We start from the raw sequence: 14,616 nt of genomic DNA on the forward strand, positions 1-14,616 counted from the left end.
TTTTATTTCTAACTAAACAAAAATGGCGAGGGTTTTAATTAGAAAGCACTGGATTTCGTTCATACTTAATCTTTAATAAGCAATTTATAAATGCATCTAGTATACTTGAATGTATAAACTAGAATACATTTCCCAGAAATTAAACAGGCAGTGTGAAAGAGAGTGAATGATACAACAGCAGACAGAACAGGATGGAGTGATAAAGGCTCATTTGTCCAGAGAGAGACAGAGCAAATATGAAGTATGTTGGCAGTAGCTTGAATGTCCTGTGAGTGGAAGGATTGTAAAAGTGATGGAAGTAAATGAGAAGAAAGGAAAAAGAAATGAAAGCAAACAGAATGTTAGTGGAGAAAAAAATATGAAAGGATTTAAAGAGATATTTGACAGGTTTTAATAATTACTGTAAGGCAGAGCTGAGAAGTGGCGCTGATGGTTTTGCAGAACTAGTAGTCCTGGCCAAGTTGTCACGTCTGCAGACCTGAGCATTACCCGTTGTCATGTCAACCAAATCATGTCCGGGTTTTCATTCGTCTCCATGGTTCCCTGTCTCCTCCCGTTTCACGCCAGCTGTTCCTAGTTTGTTCCTGATTGTAGTGTTAAAAAATCCCCGTCCCGACGTAGCTTGTTTGTTGGTCATTGTGTTGGTTATCGAGTTTCTTTCACGATTTCTGGGGACAGATCCCGTTTGTTCTGTGTTGAGTTACCTTTGCTGCATCTTGCTTTCCTTGTTTAGTTCTGTATCTTCGTCGTCTATATTGTTTGCTCATCTTATGTAGCTCGGTTCTGTGTTGTTCCCGTTTGTCTAAGTCTTTATGCTCACTGTTGTTTTATTATTGTTGTTCTCCGTTAGTCTTTCCTTAATGTTTTATTCCCCTGTTGCCCATTTCTCGCCCTCACCCTGTTATCATATTATTTTTCTGTTAGCCTGTTTGTTGTTCTTTCTATTCTGTATTGTTAGTCTGTGTCGGTTGTTAACTTATTTATTTATCTATCTTTATTTATTTATTTATTTATTTATTTGTTTATTTATTTATTTATTTATTTGTTCTTTTGTTTATTCTGTTCAGTCAGTTTGGTTCGTTATGACATCGTAACTTCGCACGTGTGTTCGCTCTCCACCCCCTCCCGCGTTACACAAGTGAAGGCTACTGTAAAGATGAACAATCAGCTGGAGTATGTGACACTGGGATCATGGTCAATCTAGCTAAAACCTCTACCATGGGAGCAGAACACTAACAGCTGGTGTGTGATGCAATTTTTTTTTCTGGACTTGAAGTATAATCTGCTGCTAAGATCAACAATTTATTTTATTTATTTTTAATTTTTTGGCAGGAGGTATAAAAGTCAGCCACTATGAGCTTTGCAGCACACGTCAAACTGCTCCAATCTGACACACAGTAGTGTCAGAGCCACAAACACATTCAAAGCTTGTAAAGTTACTATTGCTGGCATAATCAGGAAGAAGATCCAAAAGCTTTACTCTGTCTTTCCTTCATCTTAAAGAAAAAAAACATTTCAATTTAGAACCAAGAGCAATACACAATTATTGGCCCTGTCATAAATTATATTTTAGGACTGGAAGTCTGATCAGGTGGAGATGCCCATCACTGTATCCAGTGCTGACACTAACCCTCTCAATCCACCTGTTACTTCACCTGGGACTCCACCTCTTGTGGACCACAGCTGCTGATCACCGATCCAAGAACTGCTGAGATATGTAGCCACTGATGCTTCTTTGTGTGAAATTCAAAATAAAAGGTGCAAATAAAATGGCACAGTCTTCACTGGACTATGTGATTCACCTACTTCATCAGTTCCACACACTCAAACACTAAAATGTAAACAAACACATTCTGTGCATGACAACAGTTGGGCTACACTCTAACCGCACCCTTACAAGGTGTTTCTAATAAAAATGTTTCTCATTAAGTTTGTTATAAGTGTAATTAAATCTAAAATTTATGTTGACTTATCAGGTAACAGTGAATAAAGAACTTCAGTGAAGACTACATCATCTATCAAACACTCATAATAGATATTAAAGATCAGTGCTAAGAATTCATGATGGCATCCTGTAATATAAAGGCACTGTTGTACTGAAACATCAAATACGAATAATGAAGTAACAAACAAGAAAATAAATGTGATGTTATATTTCTAAGACAAACTACAGCATTTGAATGTTGTTTTCAGCTTTGTTGTAGCATGGAATGATAAGAAAAATACTAGTTATGATTGAAGCCTTTACAAAAAAACAAAACTGAACAAGTGACCTTTTGTGCAGTGTTAACCAGCTGGTTTCTCTGTGATTGATTTCATCATTGTTCTTCTCTCTCTACTTCCTTCCTGTACAGAGCAACATGAAGATGTTGTCACTCATAATGTCATAACTCATATGTCACTTGTATGTGAATAATTTCTAGTTATACAGTCATGAGACATAGTCACTCCCATTCGTATAATATCAATACTGGAACAAGCTTGCTGATTGATCCACTGAAGAGAAGGAGATCATTGTTAATACAAACTCCTCTGAGCGACAGAGAGGCTGATCGAGGTGGTATTATGCAATCTGTGCCGACAACAGTCCTTATGTGCATCGTTAACAAAAAGAAAAATACACTGAAAGATATTCCTCATGTAAGGAAGACATTGGTTAATGGTTACATAGAAAACTGCTTAACAATGTAAGTAAGTAATATTTGTTTGTAAAGCACATTAAAACCATTTGTGTTGGCCAATGTGCTATAAATAAAATAAAATGAAAATGATAAATGAAAGGAACATAAAACACAGACACTGAAGTATGAAATACAACCACAATCTCCCACTTTGTTCAAATGTCAGTTTTCTGGAATAAGGAATAATTTATAAACCCTGATTTAATAACAACTATAGAAGGGGTGTGGTGTTAAACTGTGGTGGTAAACTGTTCTTCACTCTTGGAGCATAGACAATAAACACGTGGTCACCTTAACATTATAGGTGTTACGACCCCGTCTAGGCTGTGAGGCCGTAACAAGGAAAAAGGAATACAAACGGCTAATGTAATGGAAGTTGTGACAAAGTGAGCAGCAACAAAACAAACAGAAGCACAAATGGAAGGTGTTTTTCAGTGTATTTTACAGAGGTTATGGTTCATAAACAAACAATCATACTGGTGCAAATGTCTTCAGGAGTGATCCAAGCCAAAATAACAAACAAAACCCACTCTAATTAAATAAAAGTACACACTTACTAATCCTAACAACACAAGAAACCTACAACAAACTTTCCTAACTCCGTAATACAAAAACAGAGACAAAACCCACACCCAACAAAAATGGCAGTCACTCCCTACCACCAGTGTCCAACACCAAACCACCAAACAAACATTTAAACAATCGATATATATGTATATATACAAAGCTACCAAAGCAGTAGGGGCGAAGCCAAAGACAAAGTCCAAAAATGGGGAAAAACAAGGTCATACACAAAATGTCATACAAATGTTAAATCACAGCAAACCAACTCCAAACTAACACACAATCTCCTTCCTTCCTCTCTCCCCTCTTCTCTTCTCTTCTGGGAGTGGCCTTTAAATGGTCGACACAGTTGGCTGGGAAACCCGGCAAGGAATGGGGCGGAGTCTCAATCGGGGTGGAAATCCTGGCAGTGGATCTGGAACACACACACACACACACACACACACACACACACACACACACACACACACACACACACACACACACACACCTTTCCATAACAGGTGTACCCTCTGAATGCAAGTTCTAAGAAGACTTCAAAGAATGGCTGTGTGGTTGAAAGGGAAGTCAAATTACCAGTGTAAGAGGGGGCTAGGCCAATAAGAGCACTTCATAGTGTAATGAACGTAAATAACGTTGTGTGGTTGTACAATATGTTGAAATCTTGAACACAGAAATGTAAAGAAATTGCTGAACACTTCCTGTAAGCCACAGTACAAGGTGAATAGTACTAGAAAAAAAGTTTCTCCTTTTGTGACTGTACTTATCTTCTTATATGTAAGCGTTGGCTCAGTCTGGCTCATGTTTTGTTTTCTGTGGTGCTCTTAATGTAGTCTTTTGTTTCTGTTTTCACAAGCAGGTTCCTATTTGCCTGTTTATACTTCTAGTGCTTGGTCACTGGAAGTATGAAAGATGCGAGTCAATAGGAGCAAGTTGGCTTTGTGGAAGACATTAAACGGCTCCAGTGTAGGATACACAGTACGTAGGCAGAAGTCAAATTTATCCACTAAATTTGCTTGTATCAAAGCTACTATTACCACATTGCTATTACTCACATAATCAGGAAGAAGAACCAAATGTCCCATAGCAACCAAACACATGCAGAGATAACAGATGTAAAGGTAACAGATGCAAACTGAACCCATGCAAAGAAGTCTGGTCATCTCATATGGGCAGAGCCTTTTAAAAGGCTGGATGTGAAGAAGAAGAGACCTCAGCCCGTCACACCGCACAATCCGATGTACAGCAATTTTCCCCAGTTTGATGTTACCTGTGAAGATTGTCACTGTGTATGACCAGCCTCAAGGTCTGCAGCAAATAACACAAAACGAACTGGGGCAGTTTTGGTTTCACAATGCAATACAAACCCCAAAACAAACCATACTGAGACCACCTTCAGTTCATCTGGGGGTCTGCTTAGATTTCTGAGTTCATTGATGTGTTCACATATACCATAGAAACCATGACTCATTGACTGAGACCACTAGAAACACTGAAAAGTTCCAAGTGTGAAAATGCCCAGAAGTATCCAAAAGAGTCCCAAAACACCCAAAAGTACCCCAAGATCAGAGCAGCAGAGACGATGTTCTTTGAAGAGAGCACTTCTATGAATCAGTCCAGTGAAGGAGCTGGAACACATGAACAAGAGTCAAGAACAGGATGAGAGAACAGCTCAGGATTTGAAGAATCAGGAACAAAATCAAGAGTAGATTCATCATTATTTGATGAATCAGAATTCAAGAATATCTCCTGAGTGTCTGGTTCTCTCTCTGAAACATTCTGATTGACCTCTGCTGCCCCATGGGGTGTTGTACCTCACTGATCTCTTGCTGGCTCCTCTTCCCAGACTTAGAGCACATAACTGCCCTCTTCACTTACCCCAAGCCTAAAGCCCATAACTACTAGTAGCCTGCTATTTTGATGACTCTCCTTCATTTTGACCTTCGTCTTCCCTGGTGGAGGAACCCGTTATGTCACCCATGATGGTATGTGAGTCAAATCCTCCATTAAGAGTCGTCCGAGCAACTCGACTCCTTTATCTCTGAACATGCATCTTTCACCTCATTATTTGATGAATCAGGAACATGATCAGTGAGCAGTTCATTATCTGATGAATCAAGAACAGGATGAGAGGGCAGAGATTCAGTTTTTGATGAATCAGGATTCAAGAGCAGGTCCTGAATATCTGGTTCCCTCTCTGAAACATTCTGATTGGTCCTCTGCTCCCCCACTTGGTGGGGTAAGTCCTGCATCTCATGCTGCTGTTCATTTGGTTGCACATTCATCCATAAACAACATTCATTTCGGAAAAGCCAGTAAGACGCCAGTAAGATCAGTAGCAGCACCACAGCCAGTGGCAGCCCCAAATGGAGCAGCAGCCTGCTCATGCGAAGCGTCTCTGGCTCCTTCTCCACGGTGTCTGTGTCAGGTTCTTGCTCCCTACCTAGACACAAAATATAAAACATTAGCAGGGATTAAAAACACCCCAGAAGCAAACTCTGCAGTATTGACTAATAATTTCTGTTTCCACCTAATTTGGAATATCCTTAATGTAACTGGCTGAGGAGTTTGTAATTAATTACAGTATCTTCCTATTTATATTCCACTCTCAAATCATATGATACCATCACTAACAAATAGGTTTTAAGACTCTGAAAGCACATCAGCATTTAGAGACACAACACTGAAATCAAGTCTTACCCCCAGCAGTGACTCTGGTCACCATGTATGTAGCAATAACTTCATCATTCCTGGTGTCCCGTATGATGTAAACACCACTATCAGACTCCTTCAGCTCCTTCAGCTGCAGACTGGAACTGAATGACACTCTCTTTTCATACTCAGGGACACACTGAATTTTATGCCCATAAACCTCACACAGACTGACTGGGTTTGGACTGGCATCACCGCTCTTATTAAAAAGCACTTCCACTGGCTCTGAGACGGGCACATCCATGGTGAGAGATTCTCCAGGAAGGACATGAACGTTAAAGCTGAAAGCTGGATAGAGAAGAACAAAAATATTAAGAATATGCTGATATTCCTGATATTTTCTATATTTCCTGTATAAGTATTATGCAGTAATACAGTCACACTCCAGAATCACTGCATCTAATTTTATAAAAGGCTTAGACTGTTCTAAATTACTGTTCGATCTGAATACGACCATACAGTAAAGCATGTCTTACCATGCACTTCAAGATTCCAATCACATAATGTTTTACTACTGCACTTGCAGGTGTACCAGGCCCTCTTAGTGTAATCAACATCAGTGATGGTGAGGGAGAGATTTTCCTTCAGGTACTGATCATGGGACATGTGAAATCCCTCCTTTGACTGACATGATGTCTGATTACACTGAGCCAGAATGTCATCTGGTTTATGGAAGACAGTCCATGTGACCAGACCAGAACATGTCTGATTACAGGGGAGAGTTGTATTCTCATTAAGCTTCACTGTTGTAACAGGATTCTGTAGCGCTTGAGGTGGAACTGCTGAAAAATAATCAAATAGCAACAGAACTTTGGGTGCATTTAGGTTCCATTTTCATTCATGTTTACATTGTTTTTCCAAGTATGTACATTACACTTTTCCACAAGACCTTTTAAGTAACCAGTTTCTCTGTTCTGTAACACAAATAAAAAAGCAATTAAAATCATGTTATGTGTCCAGGCACGAATCCCTCCTCCTCAATTCCTCCCCATGTCTGAGTGAGTGTTTGTGTGTGTGTGTGTGTGTGTGTGTGTGTGTGTGTGTGTGTTTGTGTACATTACCACGTCTCTCCCTCATTAATCGGTCATGTTTCACACCTGTCCTTCATTATCATCCTTGTTATTGTGTGTATTTAAGGTCTTGTTTGGTTATCAATTTTGTCTGTGTTTGGCTCTATGTTCCATGTGCTTCTCTGTGTAAGACTGTGCTTGTTCAACGCTGCTGTGTTTTGATGTTTGTTGTGTTTTAATCCATCAGTGTGGTGTTGTTCTTCATGTTTTAAGTTTAGTTCATTACTGTGTCAATAGTAATGTCAACATCTGTTGTTTGAACCATGGCTCAACTCTGTATCATTACAGGATGTGAGTAAAGATGTTGTATAATGTAGAATGTCAAATCCTCATAGTGCATTATGAAAGCTTTAACCTGGTTCCATTTTTAAAATATTACCAAGGGATGGAATAGTTTTAGTAAAGAGGGATTTGAAAGCATTTCCGTACTGTAGAGTTACAATCAGATAAAATTAAATCTTACCACCAACTATTACTCTGTATGTAGCAATGACTTCCTCATTCCTGGTGTCCCATATGGTGTAAACACCACTATCAGACTCCTTCAGATCCTCCAGCTGCAGACTGAATCTGTATGACACTCTCTTCTCATACTCAGGGACACACTGAATTTCACGCCCATCAACCGCACACAGTCTGACAAGGTTTGGTTTGGTGTCATGAGTCCTGTTGAGAATCATTTCTACTGGCTCTGTGACATTCACATCCATGCTGACAGATTGTCCAAGGTGGATATGTTTGTGGACATTTACAGCTGGAGAGGAACAGCAAGCAAAACACAACAAATATCTTACAAATAAAGTATCCAAGTGGACTGATTTCATGAATAAACAGGTTAGAACAAAACTAATAAAATATTAAAACACTTACTCTCAATCTGAATGCTCACATCACAGATGTGTTCACCACCACAATCACAGGTGTACCGGGTCCTCTTAGTGTAATCAACATCATTGATGGTGAGGGAGAGATCTCCCTTCAGGTACTGATCATGGGACATGTGAAATCCCTCCTTTGACTGGCATGATGTCTGATTGCACTGAGCCAGAATGTCACCTGGTTTATGCAACACAATCCATCTAACCAGACCAGAACACATCTGATTACAGGGGAGAGTAGCAGCATCATGAAGATTCACCTTTACAGGTCTGACTGCTGAAACTGGAGAAAACAAAACAAAGTACATTTAGTCACAAGAGAGGAATTACAAAATGTCAATAATACATAACACAGATGAGATACCACTTAATGCATATTTAAACTATAACCACCGAAATACAACTTGAATAATTATCATATGCTACAGGTGTAAACACTGCTGTTTTTTTGACTATATCAGCCATCAGTAGGTTGAGGAAAGTGTTGTTTTTTAATTTCAACTTTTATTTTCATTCAATTATTTTTATGGTTCACTGTGTCATGATTACAAACTTGTACTTACTGCAAGAGATCATCAGGACTGATAACATGGAGTACAGGAGGATACTGAAGTGCTTCATGCCTGTGGAGAACACAGATGTATTTGCATATGTTCAGGTAGAAGGATTAAGATACAAATAGCGAAATGGTTTTGTGCGGTGGAGGGTGGGAGTGCTGGAGTGATGTAGAGGATAACTGACCACCTTCAGAAAATGCACACAGTGTTATTGAAAATTCTCATGGGAATCTCAAACATTTCTAGTGGTCACTCATATGAACTTCTGAGCTGAATCCACACCCACTGAATACTGTATTATAAAGAGAGTCTACAGCACCACTGAATACTGAATTATAACGAGAGTCTACAGCACCATTGAATACTGAATTATAAAGAGAGTGTACAGGACCACACACATAAAAGGTGATCATGAATGAAATAGTCATCTTCAGGAAGTCCGTACACTGCACATTCTTTTTTGTACGTGAAACTAACCCCAAATATGATACATCCTTCTAAACACTCAGGCTAAAGACTGCTGCACTTCCTGTACCGCCACAGGTGTAGAGGAGAGCCACACAGGACACGTAATTAACCAAATAGTACAAGCAGGTTTTACAGAGTTTACGGATTCGTAAAATTAGTTCATGAAGTCTTTCATACCAAATACGATTTGTCACGGTGAAAATGTGACAATTTTATATAAGCTCCAAAAGAAAACAAAACAACAAAACCACAACCAAGCAATGTGCAGAAGCATCCTTATACTTTTCTTGTTCTTAAAATAACATTTGTAAGCTGGTCAAAAAATGTTTTAGGGCAACTAATGATGACAAAACTCCTAAATGCAGGTGAGTATGAGGTGAAATGTTAATGGTCACAGCTGGAAGGCAGTGCAGGCAGAATGAATGACATTGTGACTCATGGTCATGACTACCAACATTTCCCTGTAATGTTTTTGTTTGGTTTCATGCAGGATTCTGACAGTGATGAGTCCTAGACACTAGTGTCTGCTGGTGAACTGACAGTCAGCAGTGAAGATGTGCCTATCTGTCCAAATCATCTCCACCCTGACACAGTGTCTATTGCCACCACTGTTGAGGGAGGTACTGTAATGGACAATCTACAGAACCTACCTCATCAATGTGCCTCTTGTTTGGGTTGTTATATGCTTTACACTTGGACTACCATAAACCAATGAAAACACTCTAAGCTTCATTCAAAGGCTGGTGCTTGGCTTGGGAAAGAACAAACTGTCACCACATCTGCAAATTCTTAAAAGTCTCCTATTGACTTAGAATGGAACTAATCAAGAGTGATGTTTGGCATTAGGTCTCGATTATTTTAAGACAATGAATTCGGGTTTTAATTGTTACATTAGCTCTATCAAGGCACTCCTTTCAAATTAACAGCCCAGGGGATCATCATTATGTCTAAAGGATACCGGTGTATGCTCATTTTTGTGAGATGTCAAATTTTTTGCACTTTATGCAACACCTTTGCACTTACCAGACTGTAGGTTCTTTACAAACAAGCTGTTGCTTCAGGATTATATAATTAATCAGGTTTGGAATTTTTTCCTAATTTTATTTTTCCTTTTAATTTATTTTGGCACATATGCAGATTCAGATGTCATCATATAAACTGAAGCCAACTTTGTTTTCAGACCTTTGTGCCTCTTCTAAAAAATAAGAAATGCACATAATGGAACTGTAAACTCTGTCACTAATTTATATTGTGCAAAACAGTAAATGGGATTAGTTTAAGAGATTGTAATCTGTTTTTCATTAATGTAGACTGGATGTGTGAAGAAGCACTTGAGTTACATGAGTAACACTTCGTCTTTTTAAGACTATTGGTTTACATGGTTTTAACAAATAAACACAACTGACATGTTTTAACTTGCAGGAAATGTCATATTAGTTAGCCCAACTTAAATAAATGTGTTATTTGGAAAGCACACACTTGAAGTTCACTTGAAATTATTAAGTTGTTTGAAATAATAATTCTGATTAGTCTGCTAAGTCAGAAGTATATTTAAATTGAATGATCATGTGCTTTATACAGGAGTAATTATACTCAAGTGCAAGTAAGATATAGTAAATCAGCATTGGTTAGTGCAACAAACAATACCTGTGCCACTTAGTTGCCACTCACCAGCTACTTCATTAGTTACACCTTGTTACTACCATGTTGGAGCCCTTTTTGCCTTCATAACTTCTGTCACAGTACGGCCCCTCCCTGTGTGTGTGTGTTCGTCAATGTGGCCACGCCCTCCTTGTGTCTCACACCTGCTCCTTATTGTTTCATTATCATATATATATATATATATATATATATATATATATATATGAAGGTCTGTTCTTTACGCGCTTGTGTTGTCGGTTTTTGGCTCCATTAGTGTGCGTGTTTGAGTGTTACATAGAGTCTTATGTTCCACGCTACTCATCCCCGCATCATCCTTAAAACCTTCAACATTACAACTGCCTTAATTCTTCATGACATACATTCAACAAGGTGCTGGAAACATTCCTCAGAGATTTTGGTCCATATTGACATGATAACATTATACAGTTGCTGCAGATTTGCCAGCTGCACAACCGTAATGCGAATCTCCCTTTCCACCACATCCCAGAGGTGCTCTATTGGATTGAGATTTGCTGATTGCGACGGTGATTTGTGTACTGTACATTGAACATATTGTCATGTTCAAGAAACCAGTATGAGATGATTTGAGCTTTGTGACATGGCACATTATCCTTCTAGAAGCAGAAGATGGGTACACTGTGGACATGATCAGCAAAAATACTCAGGTAGGCTGTGGTGTTCAAACAATGCTCAACTGGCATTAAGGGGCCCAGAGTATGCAAGAAATATCTCCCACACCATTACACCACCATCAGGCTGAACCATTGATTGAAGGTAGGATGGAGCCATGCTTTCATGTTGTTTGTGCCAAATTCTGATCCTACCATCTGAATGTTGCGGCAGAAATTGAGACTTATCAGACAAGGCAACATTTTGGGAACTGCCTATTGTCCAATTTTGGTGAGCCAGTGTGAATTGTAGCCTCAGCTGCCTGGTCTTAGCTGACAGGAGTGGCAGCCAGTGTTCAACAACACGTCGAACATCTGCTTCAAGGTTCGACGTGTTGTGTGTTCACAGATGCTCTTCTCCATACCTCGGTGGTAATGAGTGGTTAATTGAATTACGTTTACCTTTCTATCAGCTCAAACCAGACTGGCCATTCACCTCTGACCTCTGGTTGGCATTTTCAACCAAAGAACTGCCCACTGGATATATTCTCTTCTTTGGACCATTTTCTGTAAACCCTAGAGATGGTTGTGAGTGAAGGTTGTGTCCCAATAGATAAAACAACCATGACACTTTCAAAATCACCTTTCTGCCCCATTCTGATGCTAGGTTTGAACTTCAGCAGGTTGTCTTGACCATGTCTACATGCTCCAGTGCACTGAGTTCTGCCCTGTGATTGACTGATTAGATATTTGCATTAATGAACAGTTGAACGGGTGTATGGGAATGGGTTTGAGTTTTATGGTAGCCTACTCCCAATGGGAACGATAATAAAATAGCTGTTAACATATTTTTTCTCACATGGTTCAATCTAAAATGGGTTCTGCTCTGATGAGTTTTTGTCATAGTTTCAGACAACTGCAGGTAAGAAATTAAGAAAATGTAACTCTAATCTACACTTTTCTTGGGGTTTATACTGATGCTTCTGAGTAAAAATAGAGCCAATATTCAAATCATTGCATGTCAGAAGATGTGAACAAAAATTGCATAAGAACAGATGTGTGCTGCAGGCTGTCTTTCTCGAGCAGGTAGAGTCATTATCACAAGAAAGTTGTTAATAAATTAAAAAATGAAAGTAACTGTTGTAGTGGAACTTTATACAGTTATTGTAGCACTGACTAGACGAACAAGCTCATTATTGTAATGGTGAAATTTGTAGCAAGGATCACACAACACAAGCAAAATAGGACCGAGATGGCATTTCAACGTGTACTCACTTTTGAATCAACCTCATGGATCATGGTTGAATCACCGTTGAATTTTTTTCCGATTTTGAAAATGAATCAACAGTAAATTACTCTGATGTCGTTTCAATGTCTTGCTTTTCATAATTGGATAAGCATTTGCAATTGCTTTCACATACCGTGATTGAAGTTTGTTTTATTTTTTTAGTGATTCACTGATGATATCACATTGTGAAACATCTTTTTAATACTGAATACACTGCATTTGCTTTTCACTCCATACCACAGACTATAGCAACCAATTGGGAACGCCCTTGCAACCACCTGGAATACCATAGCAACCACCTAGCAAGCCCATAGCAACCACTTGGTAAGACCATAGTAACCACCTGGTATTAATACATGTAGTCAAACAGGTTAGACATGTTTCTTGGATGTGCTCCCTATCCATTATGGTGATCTTGAGTATAATCCTAATTTGGCATGCAGTCTGGAATAAGCATCTTACATCAGCTGGCTGTCATTCAGTTATTACTTTCGAACTTGTTGCACACTATCCTAGAGAGACTGTCCTTTGCCTATCCAGGTTTTGGATCAACAGTAGACCCCTTCCAGTTGAGGACATTATAGCCAAGTGATGTACTTCAATTGAATGTGGTTTCATAGCAACAACAAAGTGGATTTTCTGCCTTCACAAATCAAGTGTCTCTTAACATGGAAAGTGTGAACCAAATATGATCCTACTTAAACCTACAGCTCTGGAAAATGGTTGGCAATGTAGACAGGATTTGGGATACATAAGATAAAATGTATCGTATTTAATCTGTGGTTTGTTCCTTTTTAGATGCTGTCATCAGTTCAGGTTATACAGACTATGACAAAACACAAGTATTCACTAGAAAGCATGGGTAGTGATAACTGAAAGAAATGAAGATATGTGGGATTTGCATTTTTAATTGCCTTGCTTATAGTTTCCTGTTGTACTTTTCTGGTAGTATCAAAAATATTCTAAAAGGTGGACTGCTTTAGTTTTTCATTCTGACATCTACAGTGCACACACACACACACACGCACCCCCCCACACACACGCACACACACCCACACACACCTAGCTCCTATGAGTCCTCGCTTTGCCATTCTCCAAATCGCCCCCAGACCAAGTTCGTAGCGGACGGCACATCAGAAAGCAAAACGTTTAGTAGTTTATCTATCATTTAAATGTACAGGCTAATAACCAACAAATATCGTTTAAAAAAAAATCCGCTATATTATTTATTTTACTTTCGGCGTTACACCCGCGAAATGTTGAACGTGTCAACGTTTTGTGAATCTTACCTGATACTGATGATAAGAAGGTAGTGAGGCGAACCACAGATGGAGAAGGTCGTCAGAAAATCCAGATGTATGAATTCATTAGGCTACGTGTATTCTATACATCTTGTAAATTAAAAAAAAAAAGAAATCTCAGTACTTTTCCACTTCCAATGAGGTTTTCATCTGCACGTCTTCAACTGAAAGCGAAACTAGTGATCTATACTCATACCTATGGAATGTCAGATATTTCACAATGAGCGAGGAAGTGTGTTTTGTCTCCTGCTGGCCATTTTGGAGCGTGTCTTATGAGGACATGAAGATGATTACTGAGCAAAATCGCTGTAGAAGGACCTCTGTTAATTTTTCACACAGTAACAGAATATTCTCTCACATACTTTGGTTGTTTGGTGAAGACTAGAATATTCAAATGTTTGCATGATTGATTTTCATGACGTTTACATTTTACAGATATATTTTACAAATATATTTCTATTTACACAATGTTATTGGCTTTTTCCAACTTTGACATGCATTTAATGTAGTGCAAGCACGTTCATCACTTCCTGTTCAAGCACAGAAATTAACATTAAAAGTTTTAAGTCTTTTTCTTGATTTTTTACTTCAAAAGCGGAAAAACAACGCACAGCAAAGATTCTATGACATCAATAAATTCAGAGGAGTGAACTCAACCCATGAGCTTAGCCTGTGAGCTGAACTCACCATACTTGCTCTTTAAAAAAGAACTTTGCATTTAATCTTCAGACTACATAAATGCCTGGATATCAGAGTGCTGGAACAACTGGATGAGCCCCAGACGTCTGCCAGTTCATCTGGATGGATATGATGTCACAGTAGGGGCC

General features: G+C 38.9%; 1 protein-coding gene across 5 annotated transcripts; it reads right to left on the bottom strand.

Moving 5' to 3' along the window:
• Positions 1-1,319: 1,319 nt before the first annotated feature.
• LOC113588761 (uncharacterized) lies at positions 1,320-13,972 on the bottom strand. 5 transcript variants are annotated; one of them, XR_014121890.1, is made up of 9 exons: positions 13,778-13,972; positions 8,469-8,528; positions 7,898-8,188; positions 7,491-7,781; positions 6,434-6,739; positions 5,946-6,245; positions 5,124-5,688; positions 3,822-4,873; positions 1,320-3,660 (listed from the first exon to the last, which is right to left on the bottom strand). XR_014121890.1 is itself a non-coding variant. In XM_081709551.1 (7 exons), exons 2-7 carry the CDS (start codon positions 8,524-8,526, stop codon positions 5,252-5,254), a joined length of 1,683 nt encoding a protein of 560 aa, XP_081565677.1. In that variant the 5' UTR covers positions 8,527-8,528; positions 13,778-13,972; the 3' UTR covers positions 1,320-5,251. The 5 variants fall into 5 exon arrangements, 1 of the variants encoding a protein (XP_081565677.1); XR_014121884.1 differs by having other exon boundaries at positions 3,822-4,142; positions 4,301-5,688; XR_014121903.1 differs by having other exon boundaries at positions 3,822-5,688; positions 6,434-6,736.
• Positions 13,973-14,616: the final 644 nt, after the last annotated feature.

Source organism: Electrophorus electricus, chromosome 1, assembly GCF_041902795.1.
Source record: "Electrophorus electricus isolate QZ-2024a chromosome 1, ASM4190279v1, whole genome shotgun sequence".
Lineage (NCBI taxonomy): Eukaryota > Metazoa > Chordata > Actinopteri > Gymnotiformes > Gymnotidae > Electrophorus > Electrophorus electricus.

Excerpts from the sequence above, each read along its gene's own strand:
- LOC113588761 (XM_081709551.1), bottom strand. The coding sequence starts at position 8,526 with ATGAAGCACTTCAGTATCCTCCTGTACTCCATGTTATCAGTCCTGATG. Across the intron at positions 7,782-7,897 it reads TGTGAGCATTCAGATTGAGA|CTGTAAATGTCCACAAACAT; the intron begins GTAAGTGTTTTA and ends GTTCCTCTCCAG. Across the intron at positions 6,740-7,490 it reads ATACAGAGTAATAGTTGGTG|CAGTTCCACCTCAAGCGCTA; the intron begins GTAAGATTTAAT and ends ATTATTTTTCAG.